Raw genomic sequence first — 24253 nt, 5'->3', positions numbered from 1 at the left:
AACAAAGACATTGTTTGGTAATGTTTTCATTTTTCAAAGACAAAATACATTTTTCTCAAAATTATTAATAAACAACTCAAAATATAAAATACTTTTCTTAAAACTTTTCAAAGCTTATAAGAATATTTTAATAAAGCGGGTGCTTAATTTTTATGCCTTATAGGCATATGACTAACTTTTTACTTTAAAAATTATTATTTTTTGTTTTAAAAGAAGAGTGAGCAGTGGCCACACGACCCCCACAACATGCCAATGGTGGCTGTGTAAACACTCATCTCGTCCACTTGAGTTAGGGTAGCCACAAGGCCACTCTTTTTTTCTTTTTTTCTTTTTTATAACTCGTAGGTGTATCTTACAGAAAATATTTTTCCAAATATAAATTCAAAAAGAAGAAAAAAAAAACACATTTCTTACTTTTATATCACATTAAAATATATTTTCAAATAAAAAAACAAAAACACATTCCAAAAACATTATCAAACGAAAGCAATAGGCTTTTAAGTGTTAAACTACTAATTAAATAATATAGAAGTAATAAAGTAAAGCTTTTATTTGCTACAAAATAGGAAAAGAAATCCACTTGTTATATGAGAAATATGTTTTTTGCAAAATGTGATAGGGCATTTAAATTTTGAAGGCGGTAGTATAGAAAGTTCGTTTTGTTAAGCCAGTTACCATTCAAGTTTATTTTGTTCTATTTTGAAATGTTTTTATAGAGACGGACCAAAGGGATTTATAAGTTCATTTTGAAATCACAAGAATTTATTTGTTACAAGATGAGGCTACATGCACCAATTTAACAGTTTTTTTTTTCTTCAAGTAATTGATATTATCAAAAAAACACACATTATACATTTATACTTACCAAGAAAAGGATTTTTTTTTTTTTTAAAAAAAAAAAAAAAAAAAGACGAAGAATATGATAAACATACTTTGACCCTGCTCTTTTTCTCCATTCAAACTTCTATCCATGCAAAAGATTATTTGTGTGCTAAGTGGCAAGTGCCAACACGACATAGCATGCTTACGAAAAGCTAGGGACCAAATTCATCAGATAAAAAAGTTAAGAGGCTAAACTGACAGTTTCGCAAATACGAAGGGACCAAATGATAATTCGAAATAAATAAGAAGACCACAAACCAAACCGAAGAGAGAGAGAGGCCAAGCTTGAAATGAGGGAGGGACATTCGCTGCAATAATGCTAAAAATAGAAGCAACTTCCACACCATTCAACTCCTCAACTAATTTGGCTCCTTCCGTCCTTCAACCGGCCATTGGAGATGCAACTCCACTATTTTCCATGATTTCTCATTTCTATTCCATTTTTCCACCTCTCTGTATATATGAAAATTTATGATCTCAGGATTTTAAGATAACGGATAAAAAAACAAATGAAGAGGAACAATTTTTCATGAAGGTTTATGGTTTTTTTGGAGAAGAATCAAATAGAAGGCATTAACTAAGATAGATAGATGGAAACTTCAACGGCCTCGCCAAAGAAATCACTATCGTCTTCATCTTCAGCAGTCCGGCCACCCCATCAGGCGGTGAAATTTGCTCGACGCACATCAAGCGGCCGCATTGTGAGCTTGTCCCGGGACGATGACTTGGACATGTCAGGCGAGTTTCCCGGGCCAAATGACTACATCAATTACACGGTGATGATGCCGCCTACACCAGACAACCAACCTGGTGCAACCTCAGATTCCAAGACAGACGGTCCGCAGCGGAGGCGGGTGGCGGACGAGGAAGGAGGATATGGGGGGAGCGGCGGGGGTCGTCATGCAGGGGCAACAAAGACCGAGAGGAGGATGTCAGTAATGAAGCCTTCCAACAACACGTCAATGTTGTTGAGGAGCCAAACAGGGGACTTCGATCACAACCGTTGGTTGTTCGAGACAAAGGGCAAGTACGGCATTGGCAATGCGTTTTGGTCCGAACAGGAGGAAGACTATGGACTGGAAAGCGGGATGAGTATGTCGGACTTCATGGACAAGCCCTGGAAGCCGCTCACTAGAAAGCTTAAGGTTCCAGCCGCTATTCTTAGCCCTTACAGGTGCACGCACGTTCTAAATGTATGACATTTTTGTTTTCTCTGCATGCTTAGATAAGTTAGATGAATATGTACATGACAATATTCTGGTTAAAACATACGCTAGATACCCACTTGAATTTGACTTTTCTTACCCGCATGAATTGAGCAGTACTAGCTAGATTTGAATTCGTTCTCTATCACTGGCTTTCTATTAGCTCTCCCTATTTTCTAGTCAAGTTTTAGGACAAGATTGATGGATACTTGTGAAAGTTCAGCCACGAAAATCTCAATTCAAACTACTTTTTTGGATTCTTTCAATTATCATGAGCTCAAAGTGTATCATTGAAATATTGTAACTTTGTAATTATATATAGCATGCACGACTCTTAGCGAAACATTTACGCAAGTTCCTTTTTTTTTTTTTTTTTTTGAACAGGTTACTAGTGTTGGTTCGTATGATAATTTTAGGTTTTTTTCTGGCATGGCGTATCCAAAACCCCAATCGGGATGCAATGTGGCTATGGGGCATGTCCATTGTTTGCGAGATTTGGTTTGCCTTCTCGTGGCTTCTAGATATTCTCCCGAAACTCAACCCTATCAATCGAGCCACTGACCTTGTTGCCCTCCATGATAAGTTCGAGCAACCCTCCTCATCCAACCCTAGTGGGCGTTCTGACTTGCCTGGAGTTGATGTATTTGTCTCCACTGCCGACCCTGAAAAGGAACCTCCTCTTGTCACAGCAAATACTATTCTCTCCATCCTAGCAGTTGATTACCCGATCGAGAAGCTCTCATGCTATATTTCGGATGATGGTGGTGCCATACTCACCTTTGAGGCTATGGCTGAGGCCGTTCACTTTGCCGAGGTTTTGTTACTATCTATGACCCCCCAAATTTCTTGCAAGTTCAAATTTAACTTAACGTTATGAATAATAAGTAGGAGAAATAAGTTCAATCTCGTAAAATGTTTTTTGAAAAACGCTTTTTCAATTTTTGGGTGTTTGGAATTCTACTTCTTGCGCGTACTCTCTCACAATTCATTGTCCACTGCTGGAGGTCTCCAACCGCTTGTGACTGATCTTCCGTACAAATCAAATAAATCAGCTGAAAATATTTTTCAAACGTTGCGTCAATATCAAAGGTCATGAAAATATGCCACTGTTATATGATTGTGTGTACAGGATTGGGTGCCCTTTTGCCGCAAACACAACATTGAGCCTAGGAATCCAGACAGTTACTTCAGCAGCAAAACTGACCCCACGAAGAACAAGAAGCGCACAGATTTTGTCAAGGACCGCCGTTGGATCAAGAGAGAGTACGATGAGTTTAAGGTCAGGATCAACGGTCTACCTGAAGCTATACGTAAGAGGAGTGACATGTATAACTCCAGGGAGGAAACGAAGGAGAAGAAGCTTGCCCGTGAGAAGAATGGTGGACTGCTGCCTCTGGAGCCAATCAAGGTCGATAAAGCCACGTGGATGGCCGATGGTACTCACTGGCCTGGGACGTGGCTTGACCCTACTGTTGATCATACAAAGGGAGACCATGCAGGAATTTTGCAGGTGATCACACTAAAAACATTTGCATCATTTTACTATTCTTAGAAATTCTCTGAGCATTTCCAGTATTTTTAGCAACTCTTGAATGATTTTATTGATGCAGGTAATGAGTAAGGTGCCGGAAAACGACCCAGTGATGGGTCATCCAGACGAGAAAAAATTGGACTTCACCGGAGTTGACATCCGGCTGCCAATGTTCGCCTATGTCTCTCGAGAGAAGCGGCCGGGGTTTGACCACAACAAGAAAGCTGGAGCAATGAATGCCATGGTTCGAGCTTCAGCAATATTGTCCAACGGGCCCTTCGTACTCAATTTGGACTGTGACCATTATATCTATAATTCTCAAGCTGTAAGGGAAGGAATGTGCTTCATGATGGATCGCGGTGGTGACAGGCTATGCTACATACAATTTCCTCAGAGATTTGAAGGGATTGATCCGTCTGACAGATATGCAAATCATAATACTGTCTTCTTTGACGGTAATGTCTGCAATTTTCTTTCAAATGGGGAAAACCCACCATAAACATGCAATTTTTTATTTTTTTTTTGGTGGAGTTTTTCATGGCAAGTTTTATTTATCTCATTTGGCCTAATAGGAAACATGCGAGCTCTAGATGGTCTTCAGGGTCCGGTGTACGTTGGAACTGGCTGCATGTTCCGGCGACATGCAATCTATGGGTTCCATCCACCAAGGGCAAACGAGTACTCCGGCGCGTTTGGGCAACTAAAATCCCCAGCTCCAAATATTGCAATGCAGGCACAATCGCAGACCGAGGAATTAGACGACTCAGAAACACAGCCCCTTGCATCACACCCTGACTTGAACCTGCCAAAGAAGTTTGGCAATTCTTCGATGTTCACGGAAACGATAGCCATCGCCGAGTACCAGGGCCGGCCACTTGCTGATCACATTTCTGTAAAGCATGGACGGCCTCCAGGGGCACTGCTCATACCTCGTCCACCACTTGATGCGCCCACTGTTGCTGAGGCAGTGGCTGTCATCTCCTGCTGGTATCATATATTTCCATTCCCATTTTCTACAAATACATGGAACTTCTTTGACAAATGCGTTCGAAAAGAAGTTTCCAAATGGTAGGGATCAGTGAAAAAGACTCATCAAGTCCAAATGGTAGTAACTGAATGTTTTGATGTGAAGCGCAGGTACGAGGACAAGACAGAATGGGGGGAGCGAATAGGTTGGATTTATGGATCGGTGACGGAGGATGTGCTGACAGGTTACAGAATGCACAACCGTGGGTGGCGGTCCGTGTACTGCATCACGAAGCGCGATGCTTTCCGAGGCACAGCACCTATCAACCTCACGGACCGCCTGCACCAGGTCCTACGATGGGCCACTGGTTCGGTGGAAATCTTCTTCTCTCGGAACAATGCATTTCTTGGAAGCAAGCGCCTCAAGTTCCTACAACGTGTTGCATACCTGAATGTCGGCATCTATCCCTTCACCTCCATCTTCTTGGTTATATACTGCTTCCTCCCTGCACTGTCCCTCTTCACGGGACACTTCATCGTTCAAAGCCTAAATATTGCGTTCCTCTCCTATCTCCTTATAATTACTATTTGTCTCACTCTCATCTCCCTTCTGGAAGTGAAGTGGTCCGGCACTGGCCTCGAGGAATGGTGGCGAAACGAACAGTTTTGGGTGATTGGTGGCACAAGCGCACACCTTGTGGCCGTTGTCCAGGGTCTCCTAAAAGTAGTAGCTGGGATCGAAATTTCTTTCAAGTTAACCTCCAAGTCCGGTGGTGAAGACGAAGATGACATATACGCTGATCTTTACATGGTGAAGTGGACAAGTCTCTTCATAATGCCACTAACAATCATAGTAGTCAACATTGTTGCTGTTGTTATTGGGTTCTCGAGGACCATATACAGTGTGATACCGGAATGGAGTAAGCTCATGGGGGGAACATTCTTTAGCTTCTGGGTGTTGGCTCACATGTATCCCTTTGGCAAAGGGTTGATGGGGAGGAGAGGAAGGGTGCCCACCATCGTATACGTCTGGTCAGGGCTCGTTTCAATTACAGTCTCCTTGCTTTGGATATCAATTAGTCCCCCAACTGATAGCACCAATGTCACTGATGGAGGTGTTCAGGTTTAATGACTCGTATAAAATGATACCTTAGACTCTCTCTTGTTTACCTGTTTGTTTTTCACTGTAAGCAGACTTCGTATTTTTGATCTGACTTGGGTTACAATAGAGTTCCTTTTTTCTTCCCCTTCTGCGTGTCTTTTTTTTTTTTTTTTTTTCTGAGCCCCCCTTCTACGCGTATGTTGCCAGTTATAAAATACAGGTTTGTGTAGTGTTAGGCAAGCTTTTGATCTGTTGTCTTCTAAATCTGCAAATTTTTCAGAGGGTTATATCAAAGAAATTTGGGTTTTTGGCAAACGTACGTGTCAAGGGGTCTGTAGTCTTCTAAACCCGTAAATCTCATTTTCCTAGATCATATACTATCTTCATTTTCCTAGAAGGTGATTCTATTGCCGTTTGTTGGCAAACTGATGGTATATAAAGATCCAGGTATCTGCTCAATCTTAGCTGAGGCTATCAACAGGGTAAGCTACCATCGTTGGCCAGAGTATAAACCAACCAAGAGATCCGAAAGTTTATCCTAAAAAATAATCGACCGATGACCTAGAATCTGAAAAGTGAAAACCAATGGACCGTGGCTTTACCAAACCCAAGGCTTGGTTATGAAAAATCCTAATTTCATGTCCGTCCAATCGCTTGCTTATTGGACAAATTAATGAAATATGTAAACAGTTGGGCTGAGGATGAGATGCTCAAACCCACATCCCATTGCTATATACAGGTGTCCACATCAGCCAAGAAAAAAATTATAGGGAAGGTTTATGTTTGCGGGCTTAATTAACTTTTGGAACTTAATTTATTCATAGACTCCCAGTGAATTTATCTGAAATAGTGCAGATGGTAAAGCAGTATCTCATTAATAGAAGCAAAGGCTATATATTATTGTATATTAAATTGGGTTATGGACAATTATAGAAATTTTTTGGAGAGTGTAGTCAAAGAAAAGAAATTGATATATATTATAAATGAACAATTTTATATCGCTTACAAGAACCGAGGTTCCTCACAGAAGAAAGTCACGAATTCGAACAGGCCTTTTAACAGCATTTGTGAAACCCTGCATGAAAATAGGAAATAGCATCCAGTTCAGTTTACTCATTACTAACAAAGCCACAGAAATCAAGAATTTTTTCAAAGGCAGTCACTTGTAAATCCCTAATAACACGTTTAAGTCAACAGTACTAGAAAAACAAGTACTGTAAGGGGCAACATCATGAGTGCTTGCTTTTCATAGTTTTAGCTGTAAAGCAGCTTGAGATGATACTGTTTTGAGGAGCAGAAGGATCCCTCACTTTATCAAATTTAGTAAGAAGATAAATATTATACCTATATCCTACATGCTCAGTCCAACTTTCTTTTTTCTTTTTTTTTTTGGATAAATTGCTCAGTCCAAATTTCTACACTTGCATTTGCAATGAAAACTGCCTACATTCCACACTCCTACTCTTATCACTCACAAGCCACGACCACCTTCACCTCCTCACTACTGCACTCAATCCAGTTAATTCCTGCAATCAAGCACAGCTTCACCACCAATTAATTTTCGAAATCCACATCACATCTGAACACCTTTTATATCCTTTCCCTTACACCTCCACGGAGCCCCATATATATCTCCAAGATCATTTAGAATCTCAATAGACCCATGTTTTACAAAGAGGCATGTACTCCATGCAATACATTTTTATTAATTTATTTAAATTTTATCCAAATTGGATTTGATCTAAAATTCTAATCAACCAAAAGAAATTTCACATTTTAAAGAAGGATAAAGATGATCCTTTGTTTGAGCAAAGGAATAAACTTGACTTCTTATCCATTTCTTAACAAAAATAAACCCTGAGGGAGTCAATGAAAATTCTTTAATTAGAGGGGGGAAAAGTGTAATAAGCAGCTACAAGTGATAAAATCAAAAATCAACACAATTGTAGTGCAGTGGAGTAATTAACGTGATTTCTTGCTCTACATCTACATGTAAATACCCTTAATACTCTAATAATGGAAACCATGACTCTTTTTTTAGTGTAACCAGTGCTTGTCTAGTTCTAGTGAAATATATGTGACACAAACTCACCACCGGGTATTTCTACAGTCAGAATATATGAGCATGACATTATGTTCATATTGCATTTAAAAAATAAAGGAACTCAAGTACTAACAATAATCATGTACCTCATTAAATTTAAATAGCAGCGGATGCATATCCCTCAAGGTTGCTTCATTCTTCACAGCAACATCAGTACTCTGAGAACCTTTACTACTCAACTTCTTAAACCTGGTTTAAAAATGAACAGGAGATGTTAAGAGATAACTCGCAACCTTTTTCTGATTCTCATCCATTATTGCATACTAACCAGACATTGATCTTTTCCAATGCTAGATACAATAGAGCTATTCTCTTTCATGAAAGAATGAATTACTCTGCAGATACTATAAAAACTATAGTAAAAGAAGAATGCAATTTCATAAAGCATTTGAAAACAATACATGAGCTTGCACTAGAATAACAATCAAAGACTAGTGTCTACATTTGATTTAAAGATTTAAACAGCTAAACGGAACGTACCAAGATAAACATTAAAAACAAACTGCCTAGAAAATTTTAAGCGATGTGGCAAGGGCTCAAGATAGGCTGTCTCAAAGGAAATTATTAAAATCACCCTAACCAAAATACTCAACATTTTTTTTTTCTCTGGACCAAATGAGTTTGTGCTAAATTAATTTGAACAAACCAATCCCATGACTAACAACCAAGAGATCATAAATATTAATAAAGAGATAAGTTATGTCATGAGATGAATATTGTAGACGTATCAATATCCAATCATATATGTGAATGCCATGAAAAGAGATGCTGAAACCTTTAATGAGGATGCAAGAAGCTACGTTTTCATTAGCAAAAAATGGTGCTCATCTCATTAATCATGGTTGCAGAGGTAGCTACCACCATCAGCTTTCAATGGCTAAAAAAGCTGTTGTTTCAAGTTGAGAGCAATGGTACAGATTATAGGGTGTATGTCTTTTAACCATCTAAATCAGGTTTTTCAATTTCGAATTTCTCACTAAATTTTAGTAGTGGTGATTATAGTAGTTAAGTAAAATAACAACACATACAATAAAAAAATGGAAAAATAGAAAAACTATTGACTTATAGTAGTGGGGAAGACAAAGCAACAGAATAACAAATAGAATTAAAAATTAAAAGCACAGGTTACCTGTCAAAGAAACTTATGGAACGACTAAAAGAATTTTTCACAACTCCATGAGATTTTAATTTCACACCAACTGTCGTACTTTCACTGGAACCCAAGTTTGACAAAATTTTGGAGGTACTTGGATTACACTGTGACATATTTTTCATGTTTTTCCCAACACATGCGGGTACATGATCAGTTTTTGTAGATTGAGCTCTGCTAGCTTCCACCTCTACAAAATCCCGCCTTTCCTTGGTGCATCCATCTGTTGAGTGAATGGATCTTCCAATGCTTACTTGTAAGATCTTTTGCTTTTCAACCTGAAATACGCAATTTCTATTATATGAGATTACATTCAGTTTGCAAATGGCTAGAAGTGCATTGAATTTCAGTTTGGTTTATTGCATGAGGCAACACCTTTAGAGAGGTGAACTTTTTGTGTTTCAAATAGTTGACCAATTCTTCAAGAGCTTAGAGAACAGCAACTAAAACTCTAACAAGGACATCAGATTTGTTTCAAGACTAATATATATAGCCCCATACTTGTTATTGGAGTTTCAAAAGAAGTTCATGGCTCAAGGTACTCCTTAGATAGGCCTCACATGAGATGCACCTAGGTACAGCCTATAAAAGCTCAAACTCCTTGGTGTATAACTCAAACAGTTCCCTGGCCTTAGAACTAATGCCTTTGGTAAGTACATCACTGGAAAAACACAGTACCAGAGAGTGCCACCCGTCTGGGGGGAGGAAATTCTTCTACATACACCTCAACACAAGAACGGCCAAAAGGATTTTCCACAGCCTTTATGAAGAAAGCTACCTCAAAGTTTATGGTCCTTCAATTGCTGGGCACAAATCTAGATAATCAAAGTACAATGATTTCTATACTTTAATCTTAAGGACCATAATAGTTCCCTTGTTTTCCAAGCCAAGGGAGATTCAACCAATTGTAATTAAGCAATTGAATGAAGCCATTAAGCACAACAAATTTTACTTAAAATATTAATGAGCAGTCAACTAACTTTCAAGAGTATGCATGACTCACCTCGTGCAACAACACCTGCTTCATAGCTAAAGCTAGTACACAATGACCAGAACTATAGTCCTGTTTAATTGTTAGAAAAAAATATTCAGACTAGAATTATAAAAAATTAAGAAACATATAACACGCAACAAATTGTAATCAACTCAAACCTTGAAGTTAATAAAGTCGTTAATTGGAGGATTAAAGGAAAGTGATGAGGTATCTGAGACTGCTTCATGTCTTGGGTTATTGGGCAGAGGCTCAGATTTAACGGTCTTATATGTTATAGAGTAGGATACCATTGTGCTAACCAGCTGAGCCAGATCATTCTTCTCTCTTTCTGACAGTAATTGTAATGCCACCTGAGAGGGACGTCAGACCATATGAGAAACCTTAGGAAAGATATATAAGACAAGCATGCACTCATGCAGAAAAATAGGTGGTTATCAAGTTAATACAAAGTAACAATTATGAAAGAATAATTCAACAGTTTATCATGCCTTTTTGTGAGAGAAATGCATGTTAAACTGTTTAAGAATAAGTAGAAAACAAAAAATGGTCCTCCAATTCATATTTATTAAAAAGGGGAAAAATATTAAAAGGAAACACAGATAGGAGCAAGGAAATAAAGGGGAAGAAAAAAAAACATGCAAGACATACATGTTATATTGACTAAGAAGAGTATAATGTTTACTAGGTTACCTCTCAGGCTCTCCCTGCCCTCTGCCCAGTTCCCATTTTGTAAAGATTAAAACACAAAAGAATATGCAAAAAGATGCATTGTACAAAATAACCTAGTTTTTCTTAACACCATTATGATAAAACAACTTTGTGGTGTAATCAATAGTAAGAAATTATCACAGAAAAAGATATAGGTGTATCATATGATTGAAAAGACAATCCATGGACATGTTTACACTCAGCTGGGAAAACAAATCAAATAAACCATATGTGAGTATAAGGATCTTCAGATATGGGTTTGCTTCCTTTGTGCACTACTTTTTTTCCACAACGGTGAAGTTTGTTCAAAAGATGGAGTGCATTTTGCAAAGAGGGACAAGTTCTACATCAGTTGGAAACAAGAAGAGAGGCAGCTTTGGCCATCTATAAAGCTACTGCCTTCACCCCTTCAAAGGAAAGCAGCCAACATTGTGTGGTCTACAGAAGGCTACACCTAATATGATTCTCAAATGTAGTATAATTTACAAAAAGTAAGGTACTGTCCGTCCTTGATTTACAAAATCAGATATAACTTTCATGTATGGCTGTTCCCTTCAGGTGCCCACAGTAAATTAGGGTACAGAGAGTTCCAAGAGGCTACTTTTGATTTGTAGAGGGGTCAGTGAAAGGGATTACCCTCTTCAAAACACACCATTGTCATTCCAACATGGAGGTGGCACTTTAGGAAGGTGCATGCCTTCCAGATGTCTGCATCTAATTGAATACATCAGATCATAGTCAAGTCAAATGTTGTTTTTCTGCTACACCTTTCTCTGCACTAAAGCTAACTAGGTTTGACAATAATTGAATCTTAATTATAAATCTTCAACTCAAAGCACATGTCAGACATTCAGTTAAAAAAAATGTAATATAACTGTTAAGCGCAAACAAAAAAGGCTAAATATATAGAACTTTCTCAGAAAACTCAATACATAAGTTTTGTGAAAGTGAATCATGTTAGAATATGTTTCCTATATTGGGATTATTCTCCATATAATTGTGATTGTGATTTGATTACTTTATTTGTATTGTATTCACCTACCACTGTTTCCCTATAAATAGAGATCATTGGTATGGTAAAGTTTATCAAGATATGAGAGCTTAATGTAACCCTTAGGACTTTAACCTGTGGATGTAGTCATAGACCGAACCACGTAATTCTATGTGTTTCTCTCTCTTTATTCCCTCTTAATTTCTTTCACTTCATGATTTTCTTCAAATCATATTGTGCTAATTCCTATTATTAATACAACCATCATGGTTGTAAACAATTATTGAACCAAGAGATAATAATAAGTAGTGGAGAATTTATCTGCTTTCTAGTAGATGCAAGTGATAACTAATCGCAAACATTATATATGGACAGGAAAAGAAGTGGAAAGGAAGACATAAAAAAGACGTGGGCATGTTACCGGTCGTAGAGTTGGTGGTGACAGAATATGCAATAATGGAGAAATCAAGTCTTCTACAAAAGACTTAGTTGAGAGATGCCTTGAAATATATGGTGGAATTTTGTAGTGCCAAGACCTTAAAGTCTCCATCTTTTCCAGCCACATTGTTCGGGATCTGAAGGTTCGTAGAGATGCAATAGTAAGAAATGGTAAAGACTTGACATCTCAAATCAGGTTGCAGTAAGATAGAGAGACCTTTGATATGACTTAGGCCATTCAATGTTTGGTCTTTGAACTTGGGCTACTAAATGATGTACAGTGATTGCACTAGGAGGCAAATAAACTGCAGCAAAGAGAGAATGGGGTAACAAATATATAATTGAAATTATCATAGTGGAATCAACAAATGACAGATGCTAAATGTCTTTACCATAAAGAGACATCTTCTGTGTACGCAAGATATATTGGTGCATCAGATCAGAAACACCAAGGCTATTTAAGCACTTGACCTTCAAATAACATATCAAAGTAAGTAACCATCAAGTACAAAAAGCCATGTCTTGTTGTAACAACAGATTCAGTAAAAGCCGACTATTCAATACAGACATATCAAATAACCATCAATAATTAGTAAGTGAGGCTTACAGTCTTTTGCATCACTGGATCATGATATTGGAGATGCAAAATGTTTTCATGGATCCCATCCAATATCAAATCATAGTCACCACTGCATATCCATAGATCACTTAAGCAAGATGGTTTACGTTTTAAATCATAATATAAAAAATAAGGTTGACAGGAACTTGCTACATACCGGTTAGATATGAGGGAGTGCAAAATGTCAAACTCATTGGGCATACTGCTGGAATTATTATCAGATTTTATTTCCCGCTTCTTTTTTCTCCTTTGGAAAATCTAAATATAGTAGCAACCACAAATTAAAATAAAATAAAATAAAAAAAAAAAGGAATGAATGATAAGTAGCTACAAAACATGTTATGAATTTACTTCTCTGAATTACCTCCTTCCATACATCAAAAGCACTTTTTGACATGTCCTTTCGACCAACTACTTGAGAACTGATTTCCAACTGAAAGACAGTGAAACATGCTAGTAAAATGAAACAGTATTAGCTAGCTAAAAACCAAAATGCTCTTACATTCTAAAAACTCCGCTATAACTAATTCTCATCATTCAGCACATTTTTTTGGCACTTGTGTTCTTCAGAAATTGTGTTTTTTCATTTTTTCTGAAATTTGTTTTTTTTTAAAAAAAATTATCTTATCCCAGGGATATTTGTACTTTTAGGTTGCGTCGCAAAGGGAGACATTGCAAACCCCCCCCCCCCCTCCCCCCTTTGGTAGTTAAGCATGGTGCATTACAAAAATTGAAAGTTTAGGGGGGCATTACAAATTGAATGGTAGCTTGAGGGGAGTAAGTATAGTTTCCCTTTTTTTTAAAAGGGAAAGTCTAGCCAAACCCTTTATTTTTACCATGGCAGACAAGTATTAAAGGAGCAAGACCATATTAAGTTCTTACCGCACTGAGGGTTTTGTTCCTTTTGTTGAGGAACTGAAGAGTATTCAAGCATGAGCGTATATCACATTCTGTTAGATGAAAATAAGAATGCTGGAAATGTTAGGGATAGAACTTCGAACTCAAACTGGGGAAAGACAAAAATACATCAAGCATATCTGTCATCAAAAAGTGGTATTGTACTTTTTGGCACTATGAACATCTTGATTGATCAAATAGGATAATTTGGACTCTCAAAAAGGGGAAAAAAAAAAAAGGAGATATGACTCACCCGTGTATTCTGCAAGTGCAGTAAGTGCAATTGAACTCGTTTTCATTCCCTCCATGTTACATATATATTTGAGCCTATAATATTCATATTAGAAAATGTTCATAAATCTAAGAAGAAAAAGACATGACACTTGTCAAACAGAATCAAAAGTGTCATCAGACATGTTTTGGTACTAAGAGGTTCTAATATGGCAAAAGAGTTTTAAATGCAATATGAAAAAAATCTCTCAAATTAGTGGTCAATACATGAAGTAACATGATTCATATAATAAATCCAAATACGTAGTTAACAGTGAAAAATACAAACCTAGCAAAACTAAACATAAGTTAGTTATTCTAATTATTTTTATCTAAAGATGGTAACCCTCACTCTTCAGTACACAAAATATAGAATCCAAAAAGGTTAAGGCACAAAATCATTAGAGGTGTCATAAAATCATTGGACTCTTAAAATATAAATTATTAGCCAATTAAGAAACATAATCATAAAGTGAGTATAGTTGAACTAGAGCTGTTACGATAAAAAATGTAGATAGTTGTACAAAAGTTATGGTGGTACCAATCAGAGATAAGATGAGGGAAAGCCACTGAAGATGGTTTAGTCATGTGCAACAAATACAAATGCATCAATGTGAAAAGGTGATTTGGTTCAAATTTAATGAATAAAACAGACTAAGGGGAGATTTAAAAAAAAAAAACAAAACAAAACACAGATAGAAGTGGTGAGAAAGAACGTGACATGAGCATCAAAACAGATAAATGGCCTTAGATGGTGTTAAATGGCAAAACAGGATTCATGTAGCCAATCCTAATTGGTTAGGTTTAAGCCTACTTAAGGGTGGTAAATATTAAGTAAGAAAGCCATAAAGTATACAGGTGATATCACAGTACCACAGCAAACAATGATTTAGGTAGATCATCACCTGCTTGCTACACGACTAACTGTTGGCTGAACAAATACATGAACCCTGTAAGAAAGCAAGTAAACGCCATCAGGAAAATAATCTTAAACACTTAAAAACTCCAAATATATGATAACCTTTTTATTGAAGTCCCATTTTAGTATTAGGTAAGTGGAACAGTATAATTTTAGTATCATGCACAGATGGAACAACATACTGTCCAAGAAAAGCATAACAAATATGCACAACACTAAGCACAAGTATTAAAACCAAATCATGGCATCATTTAGAACTAGTCGATATTGATACTATTCCTATTAGAATTGAAGAGAGAGAGAGAGAGAGAGAGACCTAGAATGAATTGATCAGGTAAAATATCAAGCTTAAATATTTGTACCAACAAAAACATTACCTCTGTTTTAAATAGATTATCAATCAACTAAAACCATATTCAAATCTCGAAAAAGTTTACCCAACCTTATGAAAAAATTAGGAATATAATGGAACACTTTGAACCTTGCCTAGTGCTAATCGAAAACTAGAACTACAAAAGGAACCTGCAACTAAGAGCTTTCCTTACACCTATAACCATAGTTCACCAAAATAGTTTCCACACAATATACAACCTAGATCATTAAATACTCAAACGAAATATCAAATTAACTAACAAACAAGTGAAAGGATTTGAAATATTTAACATAATAGGAGGCAGTGCCAAATTGATCGCATAAACACTCAAGGAAGCTTTTAGTGAATAACTGCAGATATAGTCAAATAAGTTTCACAATTTCAATAGAGCTGGCTAACAGCCTCAGGCTGCAACTCATATAAAGATCACTGGGGATAAAATTAAGTATGGTTTTTATATTTAACTTTAATTGTGGATATTCTACAAAAATAGATGCAATTAGGGGAAAAAATACTCAATTAAGATGACCCAACCTCTCATTAACTCTTTCTTCCTTCTCTTCTTTAATCCTGTGTGTTTCTGATAAACCCCAAGATTTTATCAACATTGCTCATACCCTTATATCTTAAACATCTACCTATAAATGATGCTACAAAATATAGAGCAACTTGCATGTTCTATTTGAGAATTTGATTAATGTATTAGACCAAAGAAAGCAAATGTTTGCAAACAATGGCAAGTAAACTTGTTGTGCATAACATTCTAATTAATAGCAACAGAAACTTACTTTGCTACTTGACGCAATGTTCTCAGGGCAGGTGCATATGGGTCATTACATATGCAAATCACCTACGAAGAAAGCCCAATATGATGATATTTCTGACAAACATTTAGCAAACGATGTAAGAATCTATGACTATCTCAAACTCACAGGTCTTGACAGTGAAGCAGTTTTACGCCCCTTCTTTGAGGATTTCTTTCCTAATTGTTCTTCTTTAGCAATGTTTTCCTTCCCCATATCAGACTTCTTCTCAGCAGACACCTACTCAAACAATATGCAATTTAGATTGGAGAATAAAGAAATAATGCAAGACAAGTAAATGAACCAGCATGGTCTAATTTGTAAGGTGCTCAGTCCCATGATAAGAAAGAGCCCAGTTGAAAAGACCAAGTTAAAAGGAAATTAATGTCTAAATGTATCATTTACAACTGTGATGCAGTTCCAGATCCTACATTCAACCCTGATTTTAACAATCTGAGGTCCTAACACTCATGAAATTGAAAAGAAGAAAAATAAATTTTAATAAGGAACTTTAATCAAAATGGATAAACAGGACTTAGTTGCTAAACTCATTGAATCCTGCATCCAAATCCTGACAACCTAACTTAAGAGCATAAGCTGATAAGATAAATTAATATTTTCTTAACTAATAGCTTTACATAGAACAGTTTTTAGGTATGTGACATAAAGGTACAATTTGTTCATGCCTGACTTTGTTCGCACCATACAATGTTGTAATGGTGGTCAAGCAATACAAAAATAAGTTTTCCTTTTGTTCTTAGATATGTTGGCAATGGTGAACGAAGTACAAACCAGTAATTTCATTATTATACAAAAGAGAAACAAAATACCAACATGTTTATTAGAAAAGAGAAATGAGAGAAGATGGGGAACATTATTTAGAAATGACCAAGCAAACTAATACATAGTCCTAGTACACATTTCTGAAAAGAAAAGGGCTCTAATGATAGGAAACCATATAAATTACCATCTTTAAAAGAACTTCCACAGCACCCTTGCCATCACCAAGGGCTCCATCTATTTCATCAATCACCTATAGAAATCAAAGTCAAATTTATCATCAGAAGCTATAGTGATATAATCAAGTATAGAAATATTGGAAAATAAACACCAACCAAACACTTTGGCCTTGAGTCGGCCATGACAGAATTCATCTGGACCACATCAAGAATTTTAGCTTCGATTGTTGATGATGACCGGTCATCACTAGCATTAACCTACACAGCACCAAACTCTTATAGAACATTAAAAGAAGAGAGAGAGAGTGGAAACAATTTTTTTTTTTTTAAAGGAGGAAAATATATATATATATATATATATTATTTTTTAAAGAAAAAAGGCAAAAAAATCAGGAAAAGAAAACTAAAAAAAAATAATAATAACGATAAAAAAAAGAAAAGCAAAATGTTCAGGAAAAAAAAAAAACACAGTCGACCGTGGGTTAGGCACGACCCACGGCAAGCTGTAGGACATAGGTTTTTTTTAAAAAAAAAAAAAAATTTAAGGGTTTTTATAGAAGTAAGGAAGTTTAGGGAGGACAATGCAAATTGCATGGTAGTATGATGGGAAATAAATTTGTAAACCTAATATTTGATTCCATATCAGAGAAAAATGTTGAGATGTAATCTAAAATGCTTAAAACAATGAAGTCTGACATGCCTATTTTAGGATCGATATCAACTGTAAAATCCTAATATTTTTGTTAAAACAATTACAAGTAACGGCAAATGTTACATAGCAAAAGATCTTAAATTCATAATGGCAGGAAGATGATGTCACTTATCTCAATAATTATAAACAAAACATATTGTGGCCAAAGTACCCATAATTGCATAGGTGTGCATTAGTAGAAGGTAAGAACTAAACCTCCACCACATGATATCCACAATGCTTAGCAGCTATATGTGCAAGTGTAGTCTTTCCAAGTCCAGGGGGACCACAAAGTAAAAGGAGCTGCAATGGTCATAAAAGTCAGTTTCTATCTGGTTTTCAGCATGTAAAGTTGACAACAATTGGTATATTCAAAAAATTCTTAAACCACTACATACATGCAAACACATGAGAATAATGGAAATCATGACAGCACAGTTACTATTATGAATAAACTTGTCAATGGCTAAAGAATCCAGAGAAAGCAAATGGACATTCAAACTTATAGCAGAAATAAGAAGTGCAGAGGCCAGATCAACCAGGATAACTTAAGTGCAGAGCTGAGTGTTGGTTTGAGATGTGTCCAACACACCCTCTGTAATACAAATTTTTCATGTGTGTCAAACAAAGGACCAGTGAGAACCTATCCCCTATTCACACTCAATTATACTACTTTTTTCTTTTGCTTGTTGAATGGATGTTACAAACAAGTGAAGCATCTATGGTAGGCATTCTCTGGTGCAAATTAAACTCGATATACTATAGAAAATGGAGCAAGAACATTAAAGAATAAGTAATAACATTATTTTTCCATGTAAAAGAGATTAGATGAACTTGTGACATATATCATTTCAATTAAATATTACATGCGTTGGGCCTCACTTATTAAGGCGGATTTTGAGCCCACACGTGAGAGAAGTGTTAAAATATTAATTAAATTATAAATTTGCCATTTACTATAAAGTTAAGCTTTTGGGATAACTGGTAATGGACAAAGTTTTCTTCCAAATCAGTTTGAAGGAATTTCCTCTAACCTATTCTATAAAAATAACATATGTCACTTTTCATGTGAGAAATACATGTTTTTTAAATAGCATGTGATAATATATGCTTTTTGAATAAAATTTATTCCAACTTTGTCCTTGTAATTAAAAAAAGCATGTGCTTCTCATTTTTATAGAATAGGTTGGAGGAAAACTCTATCCACTGAGGATTTAACAATGCTCAAAGAAATAAAGATGTCCAAGAGAGAGAGACCAACTTAATGGAAGAGTTAGAAATAAATTAGTAGTAGCTCTTTAATTTATGGCAAAAAATATCAGAAATATAGTAAAACTCATCATCTCTCACATACCCTACCATAAACAGTAACTCATACTAAGGCCAACAAATGAGTGGCCCAAATACTCATGTTAGATGGCTACATAGGTTTCAATAATAATCTTCACTGGAAAAGATTTTTTGTAGAGATGGTAACCCAATATCAGAGTTCTATTCGAATGCAGATTGAACAGACAATTTATGTTCTACACTACCGCACATTTGTTGGTAAACCCCCCTCTTTTTCGCTCTATAAATACGCGAGGTAAAGTTCTTTCGTGAAGTAATCTCTCATAAAGAGCATACATGAAAACTTCAATTCAACAATAAAAGGACCAGCTATACCACGAAGACATTGACATCAGCAGTTTTACCATTGCCAAATTGACAGCATAAGAAATAAACAAGCATTTATAGGATCCTCTGCAATTTTGTATAAGAAACGGCAAAAAATGGAATATATCAGCCAAACAAAAACATACTTCAGACCATTTTATTACTACCTTCTGTTCTGGCGGGCCAGTGAGCCTTGATTTCTTATTCCACAAGTCCTGAACGCCTTTCGAATTACTATTTTCATGATCCAAATTGTTTGAATTTTCAAATCTTTCATTACGCCATCTGGGTCCTCTGTTATTGTTTGAATTTTCAAATCTTTCATTACGCCATCTTGGTCCTCTGTTCTTCCTCAAAAAATTTGAATCAGAATGTTTTTGATGTTGAGCAATAGAAGAATGGCGTCTCAAAGCCGACAAAACCTCGTCACATGTACTCCTAATTTCAGATCCAAAGACACAGGAATCCCATTGTTTCAACCATAAGAGAACCTGCAGCAAGAAAACTATAAGAGTTAAGTGCTGGGGACAGATGTCAAAAGAAACAGCAGCCTAAAATAAATAAATCCCTTTCTGGAACATTTTACTTATAAGAAGCTATCAGAAAAATTACACATGATATATTTACCTCACGATTTGTCTGTTCATCACTGAGAAGCTCAGAAAACGAACTTGGAGCATATTTATCGACCCAAAGTCGTTCATGCACCACTGGTGTTTCAGGAAGGGTTATGCCACTCTGGCCTTCAGAACTTGCTTGTAAGGCCTTCAGCACCGTGAAAATGAGTTACAAGAAGCATTCTAACGCATAGGGTACATTCAAGAAAAATATCGTAATTCCTGCTATTTACAATTAACCTTTACCATCTCATGCCACAAGGAATTATAAATTTATTCTGAGTTTTACATAGTTAGGAGTGTCTTTGAGAGGAATTTAGTTGCTTATAGGACAGTTTGGGCAGGTCAGAGATAAATTCACAGAAGACTTTCCCCTTAAGGATCCCCATCTCCAAAACCATTTGGTTCTCAAAGACCCTAACAGACCAGCACAGTGCTATCAAGCCACTAGCATGTAGTAAACTTGCTCAGATGGGCCCTCATAGGTAAGATGATATGCATCTCACACTCTTAGCTGATTAGGTGGTGTGTCATCCTTATTTTTTTTTTTTTTGATAAGTATGGTGGTGTGTCATCCTTATTGACAATGCTTGATCATGTCTAACATGAATTTGTGCCATGATGATATAGATTGAAGCATATCTGGAAACTTATTAAAGCATGACAGTGATCCATCACCATGATAAGTTTGTAGCCCCTCTAAGTATGGCCAAAACTTTAAAGAGTTTTTTAAACACGACATTCACCTGAACCAAATTATTTCTTTCATATGCAATCCAGTCTTACATCCTCTTAGCAAAGAGAAGATAGGGAAGGAAAGAGAACTGACATTCAATAAGTTTTGTTACAATTCGTTCAAGAAAGGTTCACCAGGATGGTACAGAAAATATATATCAAGTTTGTAATTACTCGAAAATATGCTTTAGGTAGGAAGGAAATGGAGAGGATTTAGATCGGCAGTTAAGAATTTACATTTCACCATTGACCTAATGAACTATAATTCTTCAAAATCATTGACATTGCTTTGGCACCCCAACTAAGAATAAATTATATATCATGATGTTTACCTTAGAAAAAGCCTCTTGCTCAACTTTTTGCAATAGAATACTGACAGGTTCCAAAATAAGACCTGAAAGTTGGATAGATGTCCAACTATTAACTGCTATGAAACAAATGCATATGCATCATGACATTATAACAGATGACAATTTTCAAAATGTATATATTGCAGGTGCTCTAAAGATGTCGAAGAGTAATGGATGGTCTATACATGCCAACATGCGAGGATATGCTGACAATCTGTCAGATTAATATTGAAAGATAGGTCCCATTTCTAGAGCATGTGGAAGTCAAATTAGTAGGTATCAATCCAAACATGACAGCACAACAGACATGATTTACATCGTTCAGTGCACCTTAATATGATAGAAATTGAAAGTAATACACTCGTGCCAGAAATAGCCATATAGTGAGTGTGCTTTACTGTTCAACATTCAATTCACTTGGTAGGATTTATGGATGGGAGCCTGCAAAAGCTCTGGCCAAAAAATAGGCCCAAGACCACACCTAAATTCAATGTCGTCAAATTTCCGGCTAAAAGCATGTCCAAGTCCAATCATGTAAAATCAAGACCATAGCCTAGTTTTGGGATTTTGGGTTTGTGAATTGTGAGAGTTAACACCTTATGGACTTATTTGTGAAGGCTTGATAAAAACATCATAAACTCCACCTTAACCAACAGCTTAAGCCAAAAACTCTACATTAGAATCTTGACTCAAACATAAGTGGAGCCAACCCAAAGAATGTCCTAACTCTACTATAAGAGCCACCAACACACTTGCATAGTTGCATAAATTCATCACTATTAGAGCCTTTATCAAACATGGGTGGAGCCATCATAGGAGGAACCATTGCTCTACCATGGGAACCATCAACAACCAAGTGCAGTTACATTAAACACTTAATATATCAGATCATTGGCTCTGATGTCACTATGGGGATTTGGCTTGTGAGAGTTGAGAGTTAACACCTGGGGATTCTCTTTATAAGGGCTCAACATAGCATGTTGAGACATTTAAGCTAAATCCTTAAGTTGCATCACCAGCAAGTTCGTTGCTAACTATTAGAGCCTTTAACAGAGCTAAAATGGGAGTCTCCTTGCTTTACTATGGTAATCAACCCATGCAAGCACAATCGCATCCCATCAGAGCTTTTACATGACTATAGATGGAGCTAACATGAGAATTAAAAGTTATCATTGCCTACTGGGGTAGCCGCGAAAAAAAAATTAATCCACACTGGAAACAAGATTTTAATGTGTTTCAGCCAACTCCATGCCTACATCAACGGGCAACTCCAACCAAAATCATCTTTGATAGATTATACACGCTCACAAACCTTCACAACTCTAACCAACCCAAATCCCACCCAACTTAAACCCCTCAATAAATCCTATAAGCATAAAACCTCTCACCTAATGAACATTACCACACCATCTATATGTTTCAACACACGTCTTTTTTTTTTTTGATAAGTAATGTTTTTTTTTTTTGATAGGTAAGTAGCTGGATTTATTAAAAGCGTGAGGCGCCCCTAAGTACACTGGAGGTATACAAGGAGGAACACCTAACTAGAAAGGGAAAAACGTACAAGGAAGTCGTCATAGCTACCCGAAATCGGGAAAACAAACGCTACAGTCCAAAGATACAGAGTATGGAAACAAAAGGATAAAAAGTCCTCGAAGGACCTCTCCACATCCTCGAAGCACCTATTATTTCTCTCTCTCCAAAGACACCAAAAAAAGCAAATAGGCACCATCTATATGTTTCAACACACATCTTTCAATCTCAAAATCTATCAAACTAGCTCTTCGAAGAAACCCACTTCACATTCGTCTAAGAATCTTCTTCTAACCACATAACACCCCCTATGTAATGACCACCTTAAGCCAAATTCCCAGTTGAGCCTAAGCTGCCAACCCTTTAATAGTCGTGACTATTTTTAAGCTTTAACTACAATTAAGTACTTTTTTCATACCAATGTGAGGACACCACCTATTGCATCTTCTAACTTCCCAATGTGAGCAAATTAGAATTTGAGGCACTTCAAAAGTTAGAAGCTTGTTTACCAACCTAGTAGAATTACACAAAGCAAACCTAAAAAGAAGGCCATAAAGTATAAGCCACAGAGGCTGAAGAACTTGAATCATAGAATTCTTATGTGGCATGCCTCAATTCAGGGGGCAATATAATTGAAGAAACTATCTATTTTATAATAATTAATTAAATTCAAATTAGCCTTAGTGTAATAAGATCTACGACTATTACTTAACACTTTTTTATCAAAAATAATAAGATCTATGACTGTCACTACATTTTCAGCATGTGCTAACGATCAAAAACATTTTCTTGCCACATACATTCACATTGTAATTTTCTTTTTCTGCCCATTCAGATTAATTATGATAGTTATTTCCCTGATAGAACAGACATACAGAAATTAAATTGTCAGCCCATTGGAAGTTACTAATATTCAGAATTCTACTTTTTACTCTTTTTCCAACATTTTTCTCGGAAACCAAACAGACTAATTACAAAATGACGATCAAAGTAAATGTAGCCCTACCACCCGACTGCGCTTTCACGTCCAATTTCTTCAACCGCTCCTCCCTTTCCACCCTGCATATCTTCGCGTAAACCCTATCGCCGCTCGGCGCAGTCACCGGAATACAATCGCCGTCGATCTGCGACGCGTACCTCGACACGATCTTCTCCTCCACAACACGCTCCCGTTCCTCCACCACTGGATTGGTCTCCCGTGGCGGCGGCGAGTACCGGAGCCAGTCCTCGTCAGACTTCGGGTCCACGTCGTCAAATCTGGAACGTTTCTCGTCCGACGGGCACACATTTTCGGGGACCGAGGCGTCGGAACAGTCCGATCGCGAACGCTTGTGGCCGTTGATATGTGTTTCGGAGATTAGGGGCGGATCTATAGACGGCGTTGGTTGGTGGCCTTCTTCTTGTTCTTCTTCTGGGTAGGGTTCCGGTGGTTCGAGGTCTAGGTAGTCGTCGTAGAGTTGAAAGTTGGATTCGAGCAACTCGAGCTCTTCTGGTAGGGGCATGTCCATGTCCATGTCCTTGTCCATTGGTGGATTGAGGTCCGTTGAGTGACAGTAGGTGAGAAAAACGTCCGCAGAGAGAGAGGGGGAGATCAGGATGGCAATGGCGTAAGAAGGTTTTGGCGGGAAAGTGAAGGGAAAGAAGCGGCAAAGATTTCTTTTAATCCCCAAAATTGCCCTCTTGCCAATTGTCCTCCAATTTCTTTAAATTGTAGGAGTATTTCAAAGACTATACGTAACAGATAGATGATACTAATACTA

General features: G+C 36.8%; 2 protein-coding genes across 2 annotated transcripts; one reads left to right on the top strand and one right to left on the bottom strand.

The window, feature by feature from the left end:
- Positions 1-1472: 1472 nt before the first annotated feature.
- CSLD1 (cellulose synthase-like D1) lies at positions 1473-5791 on the top strand. Its single transcript, XM_059589916.2, has 6 exons — positions 1473-2056; positions 2472-2901; positions 3217-3597; positions 3698-4073; positions 4191-4605; positions 4756-5791. The coding sequence occupies exons 1-6, from the start codon at positions 1473-1475 to the stop codon at positions 5711-5713; spliced, it is 3144 nt and encodes a 1047-aa protein (XP_059445899.1). The 3' UTR covers positions 5714-5791.
- Positions 5792-6555: 764 nt separating this feature from the next.
- On the bottom strand, positions 6556-24150 carry CTF18 (P-loop containing nucleoside triphosphate hydrolases superfamily protein). Its single transcript, XM_059589918.2, has 23 exons — positions 23500-24150; positions 20943-21004; positions 19886-20023; positions 19426-19749; positions 17819-17905; positions 17068-17169; positions 16920-16985; positions 16082-16192; positions 15938-15999; positions 14763-14807; positions 13841-13914; positions 13573-13640; positions 13055-13123; positions 12848-12948; positions 12679-12760; positions 12464-12542; positions 12289-12376; positions 12055-12208; positions 10093-10284; positions 9944-10003; positions 8920-9218; positions 7877-7979; positions 6556-6761 (listed from the first exon to the last, which is right to left on the bottom strand). The coding sequence occupies exons 1-23, from the start codon at positions 24017-24019 to the stop codon at positions 6708-6710; spliced, it is 2940 nt and encodes a 979-aa protein (XP_059445901.2). The 5' UTR covers positions 24020-24150; the 3' UTR covers positions 6556-6707.
- Positions 24151-24253: the final 103 nt, after the last annotated feature.

The sequence above is a fragment of the Corylus avellana genome, chromosome 4 (assembly GCF_965113065.1).
Source record: "Corylus avellana chromosome 4, dhCorAvel1.hap1.2, whole genome shotgun sequence".
NCBI classification, from domain to species: Eukaryota; Viridiplantae; Streptophyta; class Magnoliopsida; order Fagales; family Betulaceae; genus Corylus; species Corylus avellana.
The sequence above is the reverse complement of the archived record's forward strand: the minus strand, read 5'-3'. Positions and strand labels throughout refer to the sequence as shown.

What these genes read in the sequence shown, in the direction of transcription:
- CSLD1 (XM_059589916.2), top strand. Translation starts at nt 1,473, where the DNA reads ATGGAAACTTCAACGGCCTCGCCAAAGAAATCACTATCGTCTTCATCT. An exon ending in AGGCCGTTCACTTTGCCGAG is followed by an intron (nt 2,902 to 3,216) that starts GTTTTGTTACTA and finishes TTGTGTGTACAG; the next exon opens with GATTGGGTGCCCTTTTGCCG. An exon ending in ACCATGCAGGAATTTTGCAG is followed by an intron (nt 3,598 to 3,697) that starts GTGATCACACTA and finishes TTATTGATGCAG; the next exon opens with GTAATGAGTAAGGTGCCGGA.
- CTF18 (XM_059589918.2), bottom strand. Translation starts at nt 24,019, where the DNA reads ATGGACAAGGACATGGACATGGACATGCCCCTACCAGAAGAGCTCGAG. An exon ending in GGAACAAAACCCTCAGTGCG is followed by an intron (nt 13,124 to 13,572) that starts GTAAGAACTTAA and finishes ACTGTCTTTCAG; the next exon opens with TTGGAAATCAGTTCTCAAGT. An exon ending in TCCATAAGTTTCTTTGACAG is followed by an intron (nt 7,980 to 8,919) that starts GTAACCTGTGCT and finishes TTTTTAAACCAG; the next exon opens with GTTTAAGAAGTTGAGTAGTA.